Source organism: Triplophysa dalaica, chromosome 13, assembly GCF_015846415.1.
Source record: "Triplophysa dalaica isolate WHDGS20190420 chromosome 13, ASM1584641v1, whole genome shotgun sequence".
Lineage (NCBI taxonomy): Eukaryota > Metazoa > Chordata > Actinopteri > Cypriniformes > Nemacheilidae > Triplophysa > Triplophysa dalaica.
The window spans coordinates 17,004,699-17,026,799 of NC_079554.1; the positions used below are offsets into that span (position 1 = coordinate 17,004,699).

A 22,101-nucleotide genomic window follows, 5' to 3' on the forward strand; every position below is an offset into this window, starting at 1 on the left:
AGTTGTACTATTGTTTGGGTGTACCAATGGCTTTAAACAAACAATAGTCCGCCAGGCCATTTTGTTTGTTGTGTTTTGAAACCATATTATAGTTCTTGACTAAAGCCAAATTTGATGTTCGATACTGTTCACAGGTGTTAAAATGTTTAAAGAACAAATGGTTTACTGAATACTCAGAATGTCTTAGAAACTATCTGTAAATCAGTAACAGGGACTGAGTCAACCTGATGAGCTCATGTTAAAGGGCCTATGAGTCAACATTACAGTGAAACTGAAATGCAACGTACGCCATCTGCTGGTAGAATATATATTCGTTCTTTACATACATTTTGGTTAATTCAGTGAAGACCTTAAATTTTTAATTGTAAGAGCAAGATTAAGTCAATGTTAAATAGCAACCTAATGTTAGTTTTAGGGTCACTCCAGTAAGCAGACTAGATCAGTGTTCTAGGCTTCATGCAGAAAATAAATGTAGCTCTCTAACACACAACATTAAATAAACCACTCAAATCCTGTGAAGGTTTGTACAGCCCAATTGTTGATAAAAATGTCCCACCCACTTGCAGCGGACCCGCGCCTCCGTTTATACCTAATTAGATATCTGACTGCAAACATCTCAGCTGTCAGATAATGTTCCCCCTGCTCTAGCTGGCAAAATTCAGCCTTGATGTGCTTCACATTCAAACCAGCCTATCCAATGTTCCAATTGGTCTAGTGGTTTGTGCTTTAAGTTTGGGACGGGTGGGTCAATGTTTCGAGGCCTGTCTCCTTTCTTCCCCTCATTGAACAAAAGGGAACCTAATCTGACAGCAACATAGTTGTCATACGTTCTCCTGCTTTGATTAAAAACATTTGTGACATGCGCCTAAAACTCTGAGAACCTACTTCTTGTAGTTTGGAGAGTCAGCAGTGTACATGTGAGACAAGTATGAACTTTCTATCTCTAGTGTTAATTCTATTCTACCAAGTGTGGAATACGAACCAATACTACAACACATGACATTAAATAAACCAATCAACATACTCTGAAGGCTATACAGCCAACTTGTACAGCTGTCCAGCTAAAGCCCTGAGAATTGTACATAGGCTTTGATCTTTAAAATGTTCTGGTGAACGTTTTACTGAGCATATGCTGCCATCTGGCGGTAAAACATTACGTGACTTCAAAGAGCACAATTCTATCATTTAAAACGAATTAAAATTTTGCCAATACTTGATTATTGGATCTGAAACCACAAATCAGAATTTTATTTTATAGCACATTTATTTACACTAATTAATAATACTAGAGTTTAATAGTCTATACAAATGCTTGTCTAAGTGATGTTTGTCTAAATTCCTTATTATTATGAGATCACACAGATCGACAGAGAGACTATTAATACAGACATTTCAACGAAAGTAAGAGAGGTACATAAGCATTAAAAAGTGTTTTTATTGGAGCAATTGCACTTCACCGTTAACAGCTTAACAGCCAAATTTAATGCAAATATTTTAGCTACAGAGAAGCTGCAGGGAAGCCACTCTGCCGCCCACGTACTCTGTGTTTACAAAAAAGATTAGGGGATGCAGAATCAGGTATCCCCTTACACAATAAATGCAATATATACATCTATAGACAAAATAGATAGGAAGGGAAAACTTTAATATGCATTATAAGTACATTCTTTCTATGCCTATGATAAAGTATAAAAATGACTTCTTCCTATGGCCTGTAAAAATGATAAAAATGACTTCTTCCTATGGACTATGTGCAACAGTGACTGACAACTACGTACAGTATTGCATACAGTTATAAAACTATATACAATCATATATTGGCATCTCTGAGAACAAGTAAATCACTGCAACACTTGCGTGCATGTGTGCTTTATTTTATTCTGCCTTTATTCTTAAAAACCCCGTCTACACACAAATGTCATACTACAATCTGACATTCCAGCGAGGAAATCTCACTTCTCGCGGGATCCTACTGGTTAAATATCGCGGAGTCAAATCTAAGAAAGGTGGAGACTTCGGGATAACTTCCTGCACAGTAACTTACTCTTACAAATCATACCTCACACTTAAACAACAGTCCGACATTACAACAAGGTCGAATGGATTAATACAGCAAATAAACGCGCTAACAAGCACTTCACCGACACGATTCCCCGCACAAGTAGGATTTACAGCTAGCATCCAGCCTGCTAGCTAACATCAGCCACCGGGACGGCAGATTGTACACATCAGATCAAGACGGTCTCGTATCGAAGGACAGTATGGGTGAGTTCAGCTCGGCTCTTATGCATCGCTTACAGTGTCACCCCGCGTTTAGTTTCCAAGGGAACGTCGCGACATTCGAGCGTCGTTGAAAGCAACATTGTATCCAAGTTGGAAAAATAAACTTGTAACGTTAACCAGATGAATATTTGACTAGGCGCCAGTTTCGCAAACTAGCTCGGGTTGTACAGACCAATAAATTCCTGGCGTTTTGCGCCAGACTTAACAACTAACGTTATCTGCCTTGGTAGTGTACCTAAGTGTTGGCTTTTCGCTGAAAGTGGGTACGAAGCTGCCTTAATTGTTTTTAAAGCAGTTTATAAGGCGCTATGGCTCATTTCCAAGGAACCCCACTTAAGTTTTATGAAGCTTTAATAGGAAGCCCCTCCCCCTTGCTAGAAGTTGGGCAGGTAAACAAATGTGATAGTGGAGAATTGGTGGCTGTACTTTCATGCTCTTGTGGATCGTGCTGGTTTGAATAAAGTGCAAATGTTTTCTGCAAATCCTCTTTTCGGTCAGCTTCATTTCCATATTTACTACTCTCGATTGCAGCTATTGGTACCTATTGTGCCTGATGGGTGCTTATCTGAAGGTATTTTTTTGGAAGTGATTTGAGAAACGGTTCACAGGAAAAAGAACGACTATTTGCATTTACGCATTGGCAGACTAATCTGTATAACTAGTTAAACTAGTGCCAAGGTTTTGATGTGAATCACAACCTGCGAAATGTGAAGGTGTGATACTACAATTTCAGTGTAGTGTTTAAAAGACCACTTGGCTTACACCCAAAAATGTTTACATTCTGTTTTCTGATGTTACGTGGTGTATGATGTTTGTTTTCTTAGATGTAGGTTGAATTTATCAATCTGTAGCATTGGCTGGCTGAGAGGTTGCTTTCAGGGCCTGGTCAGCAATTCATCATCTTGTCACAAAGTTATGTAAGCACTGGAAACTGAGTCAGTCCATCAGGAAGTTCGGAAGCGTGGTGAAGGAATATGAAGGTATACTTGCACAGGTGCGAGTGGACTTTGCTTGGTCATGTCAGGTCTTGACTCCAAACTAAGTCAGTTCGGGTGAATTGAAAAGAGATTCTATTTCTCAATGATCTCGGGTTTCAGATGGGTTTATCACGTGATCTGCTCTCATGTGGGAATGTGCTCAACAGATATACCGTGTATCTTGTTTACCATATCTAGGGCCTAGTAAGCATTAAAATGAACAACTACAAAAACAAACCTACAAAGGTAGGCTTCTAGTAATTTAATGCAAACATTACGTGCACACAACTGATATTAAAGTGATAGTTCAACCAGAAATGAAAATTCTGTCATCATTTACTCACTCTCTTGTTAAGATATTTTGATGAAAGTTGGTAACCGGACTGCACTTGACCCCATTCACTTCTACTGTAAGGACAAAAAACCCAACGCAAGTGAATGCGGTTCAGTTAACACCAATTAAAAATAAAATAGTAGTGTTCTGCTGAAGAAAGAAAGTCACACAGGTTTGAAATGACAAGAGGGTTAGTAAAGATCTATATCTTTTATTTTTGGGTGAACTATTACTTTAATGGTTCAACATATTTTGAGTTTTAGTTCAGTGATTGAAACTAATAAACGATTATTTCAAGAAAACATATCTACATGTGTATATTTATGTAAGTTTCCGGGAACACTGACAGAGTATTTCAGCTTGAATGCAGACATTCAGGAACAGTTTAAACCAAACACAGTAAAAAATCTTCTGGAACCTTTCGTCTATACTTGCCTTATATGTGCATATAACATCTTTAAACCTGCTTTTCAAACCCTGCTCGTGACATCATACAAAACCTATAGCTGAAAAAATGTGGGGAATCTCTGCTGCCTCTCCCTACACGTAGGTTACAGCACTGCTACTTATCCTGCAAAGTTACTGTATAGAAAAAGACTATGCTGAAAATTGATGATAGAAGATGTATGATAATAACAATAATGAGCTTGCATGCATTTAATTAACCTTATCAAAACAATGTTGATATTTTGCTAAAGTTATTTGCATTTCTCATATTTGTTGTTTGAAGTCAAAACATTGGCATTGTTATAGGAAATACTAATCTAGATTTATGTTTGTGGTGAGCTGACATCATCCGCAAATACTTATACCTGGATGAAATCATCTGCTAGTCAAAAAACATGAGTCTAAATTACTATTTTGGTTAGTCCAAGTACTGCTTCCTGTTTCCTGTATTATTCTAGAATCTCAAACACATTTTAAATGATGATACGTAAGGGTTTATTCACTGTGCGTGTGTGTGTTGTTGTCAGCCATGTTTTTGATGGGCTGTGTTAAGAGTGCTTTAGGGCATCATGAGGTTAAAATGAAGCGTCCCATATTTAGGGCATTCAGGGGGTTAATTTCTTCCAAGCTTCAGACAATATTGATCGCAGTTGTATGTGTTTTTGTTTAGTGCCGTAGTTTTATTTTCCTAAATCACTGACCCATTTAATGTCTGACCTGTATCTCTGCTTCACAACACACACTGGTTTGCTGTATTGTAAACACATGCTGTAGCGTATCCTGACTAGGACCTCCCATTTTCCCAGAAAACATTGCAAGCATCTGCCAGCCTCTGTCATTTTTGTGCGCGATGTGCATGTTTATATGCATCTCTCTTTTTACAAGCTTCAAGACAAGAGATTCATATTGCATCATATATATTGTCTTCTGAATTCATTAATGGGTCATCTTTAGTCATTCCTGTACTGAAAGGGATAGTTCACCCTAAAATGAAAATTATGTCATCAATTACTCACCCTCTTGTCAAGATATTTTGAAGAATGTTGGTAACCGAACAATGACGATACTCATTGGCCTTGCATTGATTTTGCGTCTGTAGAATAGAGTAAAGAAAGAGTGTGAGTAAATGATGTCAGATTTTAAATCTTTGCGTGAACTATCACTTCAAGTGAGATACTCACAGACTGTTTTTTCACCCCTTGAGCTGTTACTGAATAAACAGGGGAGTGCTTTTTTCATTTCCAGCTGTGGAAATATCCATCCGTAACTTCTGAATTTCTATGATGTGAAGCTTGAGATGTAGTAGCTGAATGAAACTTATGTAGCTTTATTTCTGGGACTGTTCAAGCTGAAGTTATTTCCTGTTCACTTCAGGTTTTTTTTCTAATTTCACTTTTTCGGAATTTACCCAGTGGAAAAATCGCAACAGTGGCACGTGAACAAAGCATGTAGAGATTTTAACTCTCAGAAGTGATTTGCCTTATCTGCTTTCCGTTCTGAATGGCAGCAGAGGGAATAAGGGAGGGAAGACCGTTAAATTGAAGGCTCTGGGTTTGCGCCCGCTCCTGAAGCTGATGCCAAGAAACCACAGTCCGCCTTACTTGTCATTATGTCAACTCGTGGTAGACGGTTTCTGCAGAGCTTTGCTCTACATTAGGGCACCTTGGGAGCTGCAAAAAACATAGTCAAAACTAAAGCCCCTTTTTGGTAGGTGTGACATCGATATAATCAATATTTCTATTGACATTTTCTGGAACAAGGAGATAAATTTAAAGCTCAACTGTGCAACATTAATACAATTTTTAAATACATCTTTAAAAGGGATAGTTCACCCCAAATTTTTAATTTTGTCAACATTTACTCGCCCTTGGATTGTTCCAATTCCATACCTCTCCCTGTTTTGCTAAACACAAAGATGTTTGGAAGAGTGTCAGTAATCAAACCAATCTCATCCCCAATTGACTCCCGAAGTATTTCTTTTCCTTACTATGGCAGTAAATGGGAGATGAGATCTGTTTGGTTACTGACATTCTTCCGAATATCTTCCTTTGTATTTAGTAGAACAAAGACATTTATACAGGTAAGGAACAATCTGAGAGTACGTAAATTTTCAGGTGAACTATCCCAATATATTTGAATGAAAAACTGTTGCTGTGACATCAGTTTTGTCCAGGAGTGACGATAAGGAGACATGGAAGAGATCTAATCGGACAAACTCCTTGTAAACTCCCTATGTCCCAAATTCCCTGTTTTCCAGCCTATGCTATATCTGACATCACTGTGTAAATAAACTCTGTCAACATAGATAGTGTGTGTGTGTGTGTGATATGCTGCCCATCACATTCTTCACAGTATCATGTGCGAATCTCGCAGACAGATTTAGTGGTTTTGCTGAAGTCATTCTTCAGGACACTCCACAAGACTGTGAGGACGACTAACGGAATGGGATTTTTGTCTCTGTGTATCCGTAGTAATGATTAGGTTGTACACGAAAACACATCACCAAGACATTGCAAATATAGTATTTGTCCCTTTCTTCCATCAAGCTTATGAACAAACATAAAATCCAAAGTACTCGAGAAGGAGTTTAAATCATTCTTCTTGCTGTTGTGTTTTGATCTAACCATGTGGTCAAATTCCAATAGAGAATGTCTACAAACAATAATTTTGTACTTAACTGAAGTATCTGAACAAAAGTGTCTGAAAGTCAAGGTGCACAATGTGTCTGAGAAGGTCAGAAGAAACACTATTGAGTATTTAGAAACTCTTTGGAGTTCTACACATTTTTAACACCACCAAAATATGACATATTTAAATATAAATGTTGCAGGTTATGAAATGTTTGTAGTGCAGGCATAAAATTAGTGTAAAAAACCACATACCTATTAATTTAATGACAGAATTACTTGACATCAGAGAAAACTTTTGGGCATGCATGTACCTAAATATATAATGTTTTATAAAAAAACATTCATGTTCTTGAGGTGAGTTTCATGAATACTAAAATATGTTCTCCTCTCTTTGTAGTTGAGGTGGTGGTGGAGTACGAATATCAAGCCCTCCACGACGACGAGTTAACCCTCAAACTCGGAGACGTGATAAAAAATGTACGAAGAATCGACGAGGACGGATGGATGGAAGGAATGCTCAATGGAAAACGAGGCATTTTCCCAGACAACTTCGTAAAGGTACAATTCTATGTATTTTCGTGGTGTGTTATAAGATAATGTTAGGAAATAATGAAAGAGAAAATGTGAATGAGGTCATGAGATTTGAAGCACATTCATTGGCTCCAGGATTGAATCTGGCTCACAACGCTGTCCTGCTTATCTCCATTTTTACCATTTCTACCATACCAACATGTATGCAATGAGCACTTTCACAAAACTTAAAGGCAGGGTCGGGGATCCTTAGGGGTGGGTGGAAAAATTTATTCACATATGAATCGCGATTCAGTCCTCTAGCGATTCTCATAGATTCACAGATTTAAAAGAATCAATGTTCTAGTTAATATAACAATTGTTGATATAATCAAAAAAAAAATTGTTGCGAGAACAGTGCGGCACCCGGACAGTCGAGAGACAGCTTCAGCAATGGCAGGGGTAAAAGAAATACACCAGACTAAATGCGAGCAGTTTTCAAGACAGCTCAAGAATTTCTTTTACAAGTACTCGCGCATGCGCGACCCGCAAATTTGTAAAAGTTTTTATTTCATGTGAAAAGACGAGAAGAAGCGCCAGTGCAGGCTGTGTGGGATAGTCAACTGCGCATCAGTCAGTGGGTCACTCACATGTCTGATGTTTCCTACAATCCAGAACCGCATTGACAAGTTTACACACACAATGTGAGCGCATTAGCATTACTACGAGTTGCTGTTTGCTGTTACTGATTTCTTGAGCCCGCGGAAGAACGTTTTGATATAGGAGACGTTTAAAACGAAACTTTACGCGGAGGAGTTCAGGAAACGTTATTTATCTGTGGATTACTTTAGAGACATCGCCGAATCATTTCAAGTCCGTTCACAGCAAGAACGAACCGCAGGCGAATGTTTTGTTAAGATTTATTTGACCTGTTGTGAATATGGTGAATATGTCCTTAATACACAATAAAATCATCGTAAGAACATAACACGAAGCCTTCCATTTTGCTTTAATGTGTAACACTGTAAACACTTAAATTACATACTTTTGGAGAAGCACAACTTCTGTAGGTTCAAATAAATTCAGATTACACTCTCTCTATTTAGCACCATTCAATAACGAAGCTGCTCTGCAGACATTGCATCTTTTAAAATAAGCAGAACCAAATCTGCTGTCATTAACTTATTTTTCAGTATGAGTAATACAGTTAGTTTTGGGAAAATGTGAGAAAATGCATTGCTGACTGATTTAAGGTTTGCCCCTAATTTTTCAGCTGGCGCTCCTAAAACTTTCAGTCAGGTGCTACAGTGCTCCCAGTAAAAAAAGTTAGTCTGGAGCCCTGTACACCCCATCCCATTTTTAGCGAAGGGTAGGTTTTTGGAAATACTTCGGATTTTATCAACTCTTTGGTAAGAAGGAGCTTGACAAGACGTATGCAATATGCAAGGTTTGTGAAGCGAAGATGAAGTATTCTGAGATCTCTTAATGTAAAGACTCACATCGTACGCCATCATTCCAGCAAGATTTAATTAAATCTAAACATATATCACATCGAATTTTGAGGAAGAAATGTTATTAAAAATCGTGAATCGATTTTTCATCGAATTAACAGCGGTTCAGCTTTTACACGATTGAGATAGTTTCGGCAGGCAAAGGGTCTGAAAGTAGACCACATGGTTGATCTCTTTCATTTGGACAGGTATGTACATGCTTTGGGAAGAATTTAATGGAATTAGTTGTAATTCGTTACATGGATTTAGGAAATACATTCATGTGTTTGGAGGAGGCGTGGCTTTGGACGGCGAATCGCATAGAGCTGGGGTCTTCAATGTTTTTCAGGTCAAGGACCCCTTAGATGAGAGATGCATGGAGCAGGGTACCCCCTTACACTAAATGTGTAAACCGGGCTATTTAAATAGACACAACCCTATTGTCAAAGCAATATTATGTTAAGACATTACATGAGCACTTCTATGTTATTGTTGCACATAGGTTAAAAACTTTTCTGTGTAATATTTTTGTTTTTAATATAGATTGCTTGATTATTTTAAGGGATTTGAAGCATCAAACATTTGAATTTTATTGTATGAAACATTTATTTTAACCTTAGTTTTTATTTAGGCTTCAATGAGATGACTGACCCTGGTTAATAGCACAAAGACTATTCTAGCGGAGGTAGAGGTTGTCTCTGGATGCGAAAGTAATTAGTATTATGTATTATTAGATTTATTAGTAATTAATGCATTATGTCATCAGACCGTTATATGAAGCATCATTCTTTTTTTTCCCTCCGCTTCTCTGTGTGTTGCAGAACACATCGCTATTTTATAATTCTGAGTTTTGTTGTCTTTCTCCTGGATGAGCATTGTCACGGCTGTTACACAAAAGTTTACACGAGCAGAGCATCAAATTGACTGAAAGCAACAACAAGATGCAGCGGTGTGCGTTTCATCGATTTTAAACACGTACGATAGTTCTGTCAGAGTTTACAATGCAGAACCAATGTGATGTCATTTGGCTGTCAAATTATTGCTTTACAGCTTCAACAAATTTGAACAGAAGTTCAGAAACAAATGAGAGTGCACGTTATTTGCACGAAACTCCTTTCATGCGTACTTTTATCTGAAGGGAGACTGAGACCCTACCGGTTTTTATGATGCAGATGTAATGTTTCTTCCATTACTTGCTTTCGCTGCCTGAACGGATGTTTATGTCTGCACGCATGCAGGTGGTTCAATGCGGCTGTGCATGTGCGCAGCTTAAAGAGAACATTGGTTGAAATATTTTAGTACCCATGCTTTACATTTTAACAAAAAGTTGCCTGAGAGTAAAGAGTAATTAGCGGACCCCTTGCAATTCCATCGCGGATCCCCCGATGAAGACCCCTGGCATAGAATGTGGGATTATAATTTCAGTGCTAGCTGGCTAAATTAAGCAGCTTTCCAAATCAACAACTCCACCTTTAGAAAGATGCTTTCTTTAGAAAAATAACTCATTCTAAGGTAATGAAAACATAACGCTTCATTAGGTTAGGTCTTAAAACCCCTCTGAAGACAGTTATGTATATTATTTAGCATTTCTGTCAGTAGATCCTCCAAAAAATGTTCACATTGGAGTCTCCCATTTGTGTAGCTACTTTATAATTAGTAGTTTGACTGAAAGGCCATGTGAGGAAAGCCACATTAAAGTCAGTGGTAATTCCAAATCTCGTCAAAGGAAGGAAATTATTGCTTTCGTTTCCTTGTGGATACTCCTTTAGTTGGGTATGAGGTAATCTTCCACTCCCTTAAATGAACTTTGATCCCGGAAAGATTTGATAGTCACCACTGTGGTAGTTTAAGAAGAGGACCATGGAATGCGAGCAGGTAAGGAGCTGATTTTAGGCAGTTTTGTATCTAAATAAGATCTTTGTTGTGCTTGGAGGATGTGTTGTAGGTAATGTTTGTCTTTGGTGGTTTTTGTATTCCTTGAGATTCTCACAGCGTGGCACTCTGTTCGCTCTGTTTCTATGAATCACCAGCCAGGTTTAAAAGGGCACTTAACAGACAAATATAACTTTATTGGAAAGGTGTTTTTATACCTTTCATGGCTTAGATGCTTTCATTGTTCTGGTTGTGTTGCTAAGAAAAGCAGTGTTTTAGGAAAAATGCTTTTTATCTGGGTGGTCCATTACCACAAAATTTTGTGTCTATATTTATTCTTTAGCAGATGCTTTTATCTAAATTGACTTACAAATGAGGGAGCATTCACAATTTAGTTCAGATAGAAGACGTTTTTTCTAATAATGTTTCCGTTGCAATTCTAGTGTTGATTTGATGTAATTGGGATACTTCTAGTTGTTATAAAAGGCAGGTGTTTGTGTTGTCTGAAAGTGGGCGCTAGGGAAGGTCATTGGCTCTCGATGTGAGCATCATTAAACCTATCAAAAATTTAAAATAAGATTCAAATATGTTATTACTATACTACCTATAACGTTCTTTATACTATACAAAGAATTAAAGGGATAGATCATCCAAAATGAAAAATGACATAATTTATTCACCCCTATGAAATTCCAAAACCTCAATATGACTCTCCATTCAGTGTAACAAAAAATAAGATATTTTGAGAAATGTCTCAATGGTTTTGTCTATAATATGGAAGTCAATGGGACCCCAAAATGTTTAGACAACCAAATTGTTGTATTTTTTTTCTTAAAGAAAGCAATTCAGATTTGGAATAACATGAGGTGAATAATTGAAAGAATTTTCCTTTTGGGGTACACAATCCCTTGAAAAGAGAGTCCTGGCACCACTGCGGTCGACGATTTTGAGTTTTCCTAATGAAATTTTCTTTTTACTTAACTCCATCACGTTGTTTTAAAGTCGTATAAGCTTTATTCTTTTCAGAAATTCAGGTCCTTATGATGGTTGAGAAGGCTGACCTTAAGCTGGTTCTTAAGGAACAGGGAGTAACAATGAGGAATTTCTTTGTCAGCATCTCAGACAGGAAGTTTGGAACGGATGCAGCCTGTGGCATTCTCCATTCTGTACTGGAGTCTCCAGGAAACACAGAGCTGCACCACATGTCTGTCTGTGTGTAAAGACCCTGAACCCGGCTGAACAGATCAATGGAGACTTTTAGTACTGCTATATTCTCCTGTATACACCTCGGTTTGAATAAACAATTTGTATAAGAAATCACTTAAACTTTGTTTTAATACAGTTTATGTGGTATCGACAGTAGTAAAAATACATGAGATGGATGAAAAAAAAAATCTTTAAATGACATATTGTGCTGTCATTCACTGACTCTATAAGCTTTATAATGTTTATTCTTGTTCATGCTAGTTTTAAGTGGTACACTTAGGGTCTTCTGTTATTATGTACACATTTAGAAGTGATTCTAGTAGAAATCGGATCTTTTAGAAGTCCTGAGCATGTTTCAACAGGGCGAGTTGAACATACTTCTGAGGGCTGAAACCACACTGCTGTCATTATCACTCTTCTGTTGGATTCTTTCTTTCTCTCTACACTTTTTGTAAGAATGAAATGCAAATTTTGAGTGTGAGAATTCTCAATTTTATAGGTATTTGTAAATTTACATCTGTTTGGAAACGATAAATATAGGCTGTAGTTGACTGTTGCTGTAAAGTTCTAAATGATGTTGGTGTGACTTGGAAATATTGAAACCAGGGCTAAATTGCATAATTAATGGTGTATGTGATATTTGTCTGAATAATACTAAAAGCAGAACATAAGGGCAGAAATAGATTTGTGTGGCAGATGTTTTTGTCTGTTTCAGCTGTTCAGCCCCAACGATGTAGTATTTACATTTTTTAATAAAACGGAAATTAGTTTTGTTAAAGGGGAAGTTCTACGAAATATGACAATGCTTTCATCATTCACTGACCCGTGTGTCATTCCAAGCCTGTATATCTTAATATTTCTTAAAGGGGTCAGATGACATGGCTAAACAAATGTTATCGTTTGTTTTAGATGAAATGAAATGTGTATAGACGATTTAGGGTTAAAAAACGCTGTATTTTGCCACATACCTGGCATGTTTGCATCTCCTCCCTGCCCCGCCACTCTGAAACGCACTGATTTTTTACAAAGCTCATTGCTCTGAAAAGTGAGGTGTGCTATGATTGGCAATGCAAAGTGATTGGTTGAATACTTCAAGTGTGTGACGGAATTGTAACACTTCTTACCATATTTGGAACATCAGGTTCCAAAGTAATTGTACTGACAGGTGATAAAATGTCATCGGTAGTTCCTTATATTAATTCGAATCTGATACAGAAAATGATGATGATGAAGCCGATACATCAACTTTGCCGGCGCGAATTGAGCAGGATGTAAAGGATTGTTAAGGTTTTATTAAAAAAAATGTATGTTAAATAGTAAAAAACTATAGCTTACTGTTTTACCTTTTATATACAACGTGATGAAGACTATAAACAAACAACCATATACATCATACAGAGTTTTTGTGAGAAAGAAACAAGCTCGCATTAAAGCAGGGAATGGTTACATAATAAATTATGCGAGTGCTTTGGCCCTTCTTGATCAACCAGCATAACGCCACGTCACGTCAAGACTCAAAAAAGACAATAAACCCCATTATAAACATGACATTTGTCACCTCTGATTGGTACATAGATACCGATTAGCAAATCGCAAACACATAACAAACTCAACCCCCCTAAGTCCGTCTTTTACAGGCACAGACTTTTACAGTGAAAATATGCTTACAGGATGCGAATCTGAACTGCTAGACTGTCTTTGCAAAGTCTTTATGGTTGGAATGGGTCAACTTTTTAACCACAGCTTTCGTGCACAGCCGGTCTTGATCTCTCCCAGGTTCGTGAAGCAAACGTCGGTGAATTGTGATGCACAAACTTGAACATTCGGATCGTTCTTTTCTGGAACAGTGTTGTACATAACATGTACCATGTAACCATTCGTTTTAGTTGTGTCATCTTTTGGCAGGGCAAACAAAGAGGCTTCTTTTGCAACGAAACACACAGCCTCTCTGCGACATGGCTGTGGCGGTGATGATAAGTACGCCCATCTTACGTTTAGATTTGGGCGGTCTTAGTCAAATCATGTTACGAAGTGACGTACATTTGCCGGGGTGTGGTTACACAAGGCTTTTCAGGGAGGTCTTGTTGAGCATTCGCTTTTAGAAAGAATGGATCATTTGTTCCGATACTTTAATTTTAGAATTTTACGTGTTTAATACATGCATGGTCAACTTATAACATACCAAAGACACAGAATAACACGTATTCGCGCCATACGACCCCTTAAAACCATCTTCTAAATTTTGTTTTCACTTTTTATAGGTCTACAGGCCTTTTAAAAGGATTTGAGAGTGAATAAATGATATCAGATCTTTTTGATTCACACGTTTTATCATCCATGAAAAATGTCTTTCTCCATTTACTGTAAAATGCATGTTAGGAACGTAATATTTTATAACGGAAACATTCTATACATCACATTAGAAGTGCAGTAAACACCACCACATTTGACTGTTTCTGATTCTATGTGTTTTGTCATTTTCAAATATTTTTACTGTTTTGTAATTCAGGAGGTGAAAAAAGAGGAGCCAAAGACCAAAGAGGAGCCGAAGGAGGCTAAAGAAGTGAAGGAATTGAAAGAGGAATCTCCGATACAGCGACGAGCGTCGGGGAACGTTGCGAGTCTGGTGCAGAGGATCAGCACTTACGGCATCCCCACCGGAGGACTCGGATTCCAGCCCAACTCTCAACCCCGTGCCTCAAAAAAGAGTGGGTTTCCCTTTCATTTCACATTTTTACAAGTCTCCGACTCTTTTTAAGTTAAACTAAAAGGTGGATTAGGAGATCTATTTTGCAAAACGGCAAAATGTTTTTGAATCCGTTTGTATGTGTTTACTTAAAAGATGGGGTTTTGGGAAGAGGACCGTGAAGTTAGGCCAGTGGACCAATATATTTCTTCGCTTATTAACCTTTAATCTTTTTGTACCTGCGAGAATTTAGAATAAAAGAGTTCAGCAGAAAATAGGTTTGGCCATTAGTGGGCAGCAGTAGCTTTGTTTATTTAAGTGTCTTTAGAATACAAGTTTTTTTATTTTTCCGTGCCTGATTCTATAATGCAGATGATGTGTTTATCGGTTCCTGCACAGGATCATTATCACAGAACACACACTGACTGTGATGCTGTTCAAGGTTCCTTGTGAAAAAATCATTTAAAGCCATGATAACAGAGGAATGTAGCTTGGTGGACTTAGTCTCATTACTCTCCTGTGCAACAGCTTGACCAGAATGAAATAAACTTTAACTAGGTGGTACTGCTATGGGATGCTGAATAAATACTATATTTATGCACTGTGCTTTAAAGAATGTTGTGATATTACCACGGTACATGTCCAAAATAACATTTGTAATACGGTGGTGATTTTGCATTCTTGCAATGCATTGTCAAGGTAAAGCTGGACTATACATTTTAAGGATACCGAAAATTAACTTTTTTACATTTATGCAATCGGCGCTTTTACTCAAAGCATTCAAGGTACATTTTGTTAGTTTTATCAAATGACACAATGCCCTATCAAATGTGCTTCAGCACCTTTTTCAGATGGTCCCTTATACCTTATAGAGCAATGGATTCTACACATGAAACACAAAAAATGTTTCCGAAGAGGGTGTGGTGTGAATGTGTGTGAGAGTTCATGTGTGTATGCACATGGGTAAATGCTGTGCTTGTGATTGTGCCCTCTATAGGTCATGCATACGTTTTTGGCTGAGCGTGTCGAGCCGGATCCTCAATGAATGTGTTTTCGTTACAGAGCCCAAAAAGCGTCAGTGCAAAGCCCTGTTTGAATATGTGCCTCAGAATGAAGACGAGCTGGAACTGAAAGTTGGAGATATCATTGACATCACAGAAGAGGTAAGCAAGAGCACCTGTCATGAGTGTCATTTGTTTTCAGTGTGGGTTTAAAACTGCCCTGAATGAAATAAATAAAAAAATTGCGTGCAACTTCTGGGTGCAGGAATATGCAGTCTCGCACTGAGCTCAGATGCGCGATCACCACCTCCTTATTGCAGTTTTTAACTGTAGCTTTGGTTTTGTTTGGTTGCGTTTGCAAACAACTGCAAATTGTTTTAGACTGTTTGTACAATTTACAGTAAGACTGCATTTGCTAGCATTACCTTAACACAAAATTTAAGTATCTAGTTATCTTCTTAATGTTAATTTCTACTATGATAATATATTTATTATTAGTTTATGATACCTGATGCATTGTCTTATGGTAACATGTCAAGTGTTCTTTAACTTAAATCGTACTGTTTTATAAATTTAGGTTACATTGTAAACGAATGTTTGACTTGGATTGTTTGTGCTGACTGCGGGGTGTTTTCAGGTCGAAGAAGGCTGGTGGAGCGGAACTATGAATGGGAAGTCTGGACTTTTTCCTTCCAACTTTGTCAAAGAAATAGAAACAGCTGAAGACACAGAGACAAGCGATGTAACAGACGAGCCAGGTATCGTTCAGATAACCTTGCAAAACTTTGATAGGGCATGTCCTTACACGAAAAAAACTCAACTCAGGCCTTTGTTTGACTTACTGTTGAATACTTAAGGGTGTGTGCAGTTGTGACTAAATCCTGTTATGGCACATGAAAGTGTAGTGTTTGTTTTGGCTATTTGAACCATGAGATCATCAAAAAAAAAAAGTGGTTGTAAACCCTGGCAATGCTCATACAGTGATGCGTTCCCACAGATAACAGAGATGGGACCACCAGCCCTACGTCCCCTCATCCCGGCAATGGGATAATGGCTCAGCCAAGAAGGTCAAGGGCATCGGCTTTGGTGACATTTTCCGAGAGGGTTCTGTCAAACTCCACAAAGTCCAAAGAACTCCTTCTGAAAGTGAAGAAAAGAAAGAAAGGGTATGTTTGCTTTCTGCACCTGACAGTTCTTTTATGATAATTATAGCGTTAAAGGGATAGTTAACCCCCAAAAAAGAAAGTTCTGTCATCATTTACTCACCCTCTTGTCATTTCAAACCTGTATGACTTTCTTTCTTACGCTGTACACAAAAGAAGATATTTGGAAGAATGTTGGTAACTGAACAACATAGGCACCCATTCCCTTCTATTGTATGGACACAAATCCAATGTAAGTGAATGGGTGCTGGCTACCAACATTCCGCAAAGTATCTTAATTTGTGTTCTGCGGAAGAAAGAAAGTAATACAGGTAAAAAAAAATCACAAGGGTGCTTGAATGATGACAGAATTTTCATTTTTGTGGAAACTATCCCTTTATAAGAATTAAAAAATAAGAATTAAAGGAGATGTGCATTTTCTGTGTCACTTTCAGAATATGTCATTGCAGTCTAACCGAGCAGTTTAACACATGCTATATGAAATGAGATCCTTGTCATGGCATGTATGAAAATCAGTGCTGCCTGTTCCCCCTCGCTATGAGCAATGGAGCGTTGAAGGGTAATTACATGTCTAACTGCTCTGCAAGTCCAGCCAGAGATTGCTCAAGGCCACGCTGTAAAGCAGAAGACAGACAGTCTCACTGTGAGACCTTCCTTTTTAGGCAATGTGTCTCTATTCTTGGATTTGATTATTTAGGGTACTTGTTTCTATGCTTTCTGGAAATGCCACTTCTTATAAGATCACTTGTGATCTGCACAGCCCAAAGAGACAATAGACTACTCCTGTCTGTGCATGTTTGTAGAAAAAGATTACCCATAGCACAGGGCTGGATACACCACTAATTTTAAAGGGACAGTTCACCCAAAAATGTCATATCAAACCTTTATAGCTTACTTTTCTTCTGCAGAACACAAAAGATATTTTGAACAACGTTGGTAACCAAACATCCATTAAATGGCCACAAAACCTTGAAATATCTTCTTTTATGTTCCACAGAAGAAAGCGTCACATACTGATCATGAGAGTTGAATAAATGATGATCAAACCTTTCCTTAAAAGACATTTTTTGAAATTGACATTTGTTGAAATATCAGTCTTTTATTTTCCGAATGAATATTCTGTCATTATTTACACGCCCTCTCGTCATCTCAAACTTGTATGACTTTCGTTCTTGTGCAGAACGAGACGATATTTTGAAAAATGTTTATTACAGAAAACTGTTGGTCCCCATTGACTTGCATTTGTTTTGTTTCCATACAATAGGAGTCAATGGGGATCAACAGTTTTTGGTTGCAAACATTTTTCAAAATATCTTATTTTGTGTCTTCCAGACGAAAATCACACAGGTTTAAAATGACAACAGTGTGAGTAAATGATGACAGAATTTTCATTGTGAAGGCGAACTATTCCTTTAATGGGGTCATATCTTGAGTTCTTATCACTTTATTTGATCTTTCAAAATAGTTTCAGAACTCAAGTGTTCCTCCCCTGCTCAGAAGATAAAAAATAGTTTAGGAAAGAGGAGAAAGTGTGATTTATATATCTAATCCAAAACACCAAAATAACAGAAGATGAAACTAAAATGATATAAAAATAAAGGGCCTGATTCCGTCAATGAGCTGAAAGAGGGTGGAAACGGTCATGAAAAACTCAATCCTTTCATTAATAAACGTGAACCTCCAAATAAATCAAATGCTTAAAAACATGTACGATATACCCTCTTGAAGTTATCAAGTCTGCTAACATAAAGGGTTTAACCTATTATCAATCTTTTCCTTTTTTTGATAGTCTTCTCACCATGTACATCTCATAATTTCATTTAAACGAGTGTCATCCTCTGCTACATTCTTACACATGACCTTTGAACTCATGATGTCAAACCACATGACTTAAGGGTCAGTGGAACTCACAGATAACGATCTTCATATAAAAACAAAACATGTGGTTTTGTCTCTATGCTTGAAGATCTCTGTCGCTTTAAAGAATGACTCTGCGGTGGGTAAAGGCCAGGACTAAAATCAGCTTGCTCTCCCATTTGCTCTGTATATACGTGACAGTAATTGTTGTTTTCCCAGCATTCCTTTCATGCAGGAATGGCTGATCTGTCTCTGCAGTCCGGCGTGCGACTGCATGCGTTTGTGTGGCTGCTGTGTCAGTAAATCCATTTGTGGTTCTGCTTCATTTTAGCCAATTCCATCATTACCATCTGCCACAAAACCCTCCCCTTTGAGCACTCCTGACCCTCATAAAGGAGAAAAAGAGGCTGAAAACAAAGGAAAAGGTGAGTGCTTGGGAAAGATGGGGTGAAGAGAATGGTCACACACTTAACAATAAACTTTCATTTAATAGCTTTAGTCAGGATCCATTAAAGGTCCAATGTGTACATTTTGGAGGATCATTTACAGAAATGCAATATAATATACATAACTAGGTCTTCAAAGGTGTATAAAGACCTTACATAAGGAACTTTGATTTTTTTATTACCTTAGAATGAGCTATTATTTATAATACATACATAGCGGGTCCCATTGCATAGAATTCGGCATGTTGTTTGTACAGTAGCCCTAAAGTAAAAACTGCTCTACAGAGTCTGTTTTATAAATACGTTATCTTCCTCGGCAAAGAAGCAAAAACGTGGTGACATCTTAGCCATGTGTCAGCAACGTAGTGGTTCGAAAGCAAAGGGGTGAGCGGTGGAGTGAGACAGTGGTTGCTATTGGCAACCTCACCGTTGGATGCCGCTAAATTTGTTTCACTGGACCTTTAACAATTGGCAACGTGTTTTTACAGCATTAGCCTTCATTAATGCCAATACTTTTTGTTTATTAATGTTAGTTCATTGTGCAACCATGTTAACAGATGCAACGTTTCATTTGAAATATGTATGAGTTAATGTTGATGTTAATGTTAATAAATGCTTTTAGTGGTTTAGTTAGCATTGTACATGTTAATTAACTTATTTGGCTGATAGAATCTTATTGTAAAGTGTTTTTAATAAACATAAGTGTGATGACCAATGTAGTAACCGTAGATTTATAGGAATCCCACCCATGTGACCCTTGGGGCTCTTCTAGATTTAGTATTTAGTATTGAGAAAAGACTGACACCTTTTGCTCTATCAATGTATATTGGATTGCAAGTAAATGCTCAAAATTGAGTTTTTATTTGGTTTGCTTTGGGTAGTGCTCAAACATGTGATGGATATATATGATGTGTCTTTCTTGCTTTGTGTCTCTCTACAGTAAAAGAATACTGCAAGGCCATCTTCCCGTATGATGCAACTAACCAAGATGAGCTGGATTTAAAGGAGGGTGACGCCATTCTTTTACTAAGCAAAGTATGTATGACAAGCTGAGCGACTGTCTACGCTATTATTTATTGTTTTAATTTTACAAGCTTTTGCTGAACAACACAGACAGGTTTTTTTTCTCTTTTCAACATCACGATTTTAGGTTTAAATGTACAGTATCGTTCTAAAGTTTTGTAACCATTCACTAAAACGCCTCTCATGATCTTACTTTGCATAACTAAATGATTGAAATTACATAAGAAAGGCCACAAGTACTTTGAGGACTACTTAAAAGATGCTTGAATGTAAATTTGACTTTTATTCAAAACGTGGAAAAATTGACAATGAGGAAATGTTTCAAAACTATTGAATGGTATTGTATTAAGGAAATAATATGTTTGATGTTCTTTGTAGAAGCTTGATTTGGAAGCTTAAAATATGTTTTTTGTTTGTTTGTTGTGGACAAGGCTGTCAGTAAATATTGTAGTATTCACCAAAAAAGGTGCCTGGCCTATATATTAGTTTATGACCTATGTTTATGTTAAATCCTGTCCTGTAATGGAGTATTTGAACTGCTGTCACTGCATGTCATATGTCAACCTCCCACATCCTCATATGCAAACAGAAACACACTTTTAGTCTAGTTAGATAAGCCCTGTTTAGGCAGCAGTGTAAACCAGTTTGGGTAGTTACCTGTGAAGCAGGAATGATTGATTTCATTCAAACGAGACTGTTCACCAATTAGTTCTCAGTATCAGCCCCCAGTCATTCCTGTCCAGGTCTCCATACTAGTCCAATGTGTGAAAATGCCTGTTGAAACAAAAAAGTTTAAGGAATGTTTTTCTGCAAACTGCAAAAGCAAGATTTATTTATTTTTAACTTTATTCTTACCTGTGATGCATCATAATCATGACTTGGCTTTTCTCTTGCCATGCAAGAACATTCTGTTTTGCCTGTTTTCCACAAAACACCATAAGGGGGCTTTTAGTCTCTTTCATAAATCATAAATGTGCTGTAAGTGTTTGGTTTATTTAAATCAAGAAACATGGAAACTGTTTATTATAAAGCAGTATTTATCTAAGCCTTTAAACAGGAAGCAAATAAGAGGTTGAAAGATGTTTTGCACATGACCTCCATCTAGTGGCAAGATATATATCTGCATTTTGGTTTTGTAATGACATAAATAAAAAAATTAAGAGACCATTTCATATAGGCCTTTTTTCAGAATTTACTATTTATTGCTTTGACTTTAACTAAAATGATCATTTTAGTTTTATTCTGCGAACTACTAACAATATTCTTTCCACATTTCAATAAAAATGTTGTTTCAATTTGCATTTATTTGCAGAAAATGAAAACTGAGAAACGGGTCAAAATAGCAGAAAAGATGCTGTGTATTTTTAGGACCTCAAATATTGCAAAGAAAACAAGTTGATATTCACTTTTTTTCACATGTATTTAGGAAAAGTTCAATTTTTTTTTTTTAATGTGATAATCTGATTTGTTCTCACAGTTTTCATATGTCTTCTCATGCTGTCACTCTTTCACATTGCTGTTGGATGACTTAATGTCACTCCTGGGGTTCTAATTTGGTTGAAAGTCAACAGACACGGGCTGGAATGGCCAAAATACATCTAGAAATGCTGATTAAATGGAAAATGTTATTTTTTCACGGCTGCATATACAGCACGTGCATCATTGGGATTTCTTTTATTACATCCTAGTGTGTATTTAGTTCCTTTTATTTATAATAGTCTTAATAAAACTTGGCCCTATAAAGTCGAAGAAACACCTTAATCTTTTGTTTATAAGCAACGGAATTTGTGTTCAGAGATTTTGTGATGTTGTAGGACACGGGTGAGCAGGGCTGGTGGAGAGGAGAGATCAACGGAAGACAAGGAGTTTTTCCAGACAACTTTGTGGCTCTTTTACTTGAAACAGAAAAAGAGGTAAAACCGTTGTTTGATGTTCACTGCGAGGGTCCTCATTACCTTTTTATGAACTCAAAAAGAAATGTCATCATGCTGTGAAGAAGTATACAGTTTTAAAGCAGTGTTAAGTTATTTTTTAATGGCAATAAAAGTAGTTCTTTCTGTCTTTATGCAGACTCTCGCGTCCAAAGGCTCCATTAAAGCATCTCCTAAACTGGAACCAGAGGAGGTATGAAACATTCTCAGATTCTTTTGTTCAGAAAATCACCTGAGGTGCGGTT

At 37.3% G+C, this 22,101-nt stretch overlaps 1 protein-coding gene across 1 annotated transcript in view; it reads left to right on the forward strand.

The window, feature by feature from the left end:
- Positions 1-1,981: 1,981 nt before the first annotated feature.
- The window catches only part of cd2ap (CD2-associated protein), a 32,852-nt gene continuing 12,732 nt past the window's right edge, over positions 1,982-22,101 (forward strand). Inside the window, 11 exon segments of the mRNA XM_056764797.1 lie at positions 1,982-2,265; positions 7,069-7,229; positions 14,259-14,457; positions 15,498-15,598; positions 16,074-16,194; positions 16,434-16,496; positions 16,499-16,602; positions 18,788-18,881; positions 19,843-19,937; positions 21,740-21,838; positions 21,996-22,049. Of these exon segments, the coding sequence (XP_056620775.1) occupies positions 2,262-2,265; positions 7,069-7,229; positions 14,259-14,457; positions 15,498-15,598; positions 16,074-16,194; positions 16,434-16,496; positions 16,499-16,602; positions 18,788-18,881; positions 19,843-19,937; positions 21,740-21,838; positions 21,996-22,049 (1,095 nt within the window). The 5' untranslated portion in view covers positions 1,982-2,261.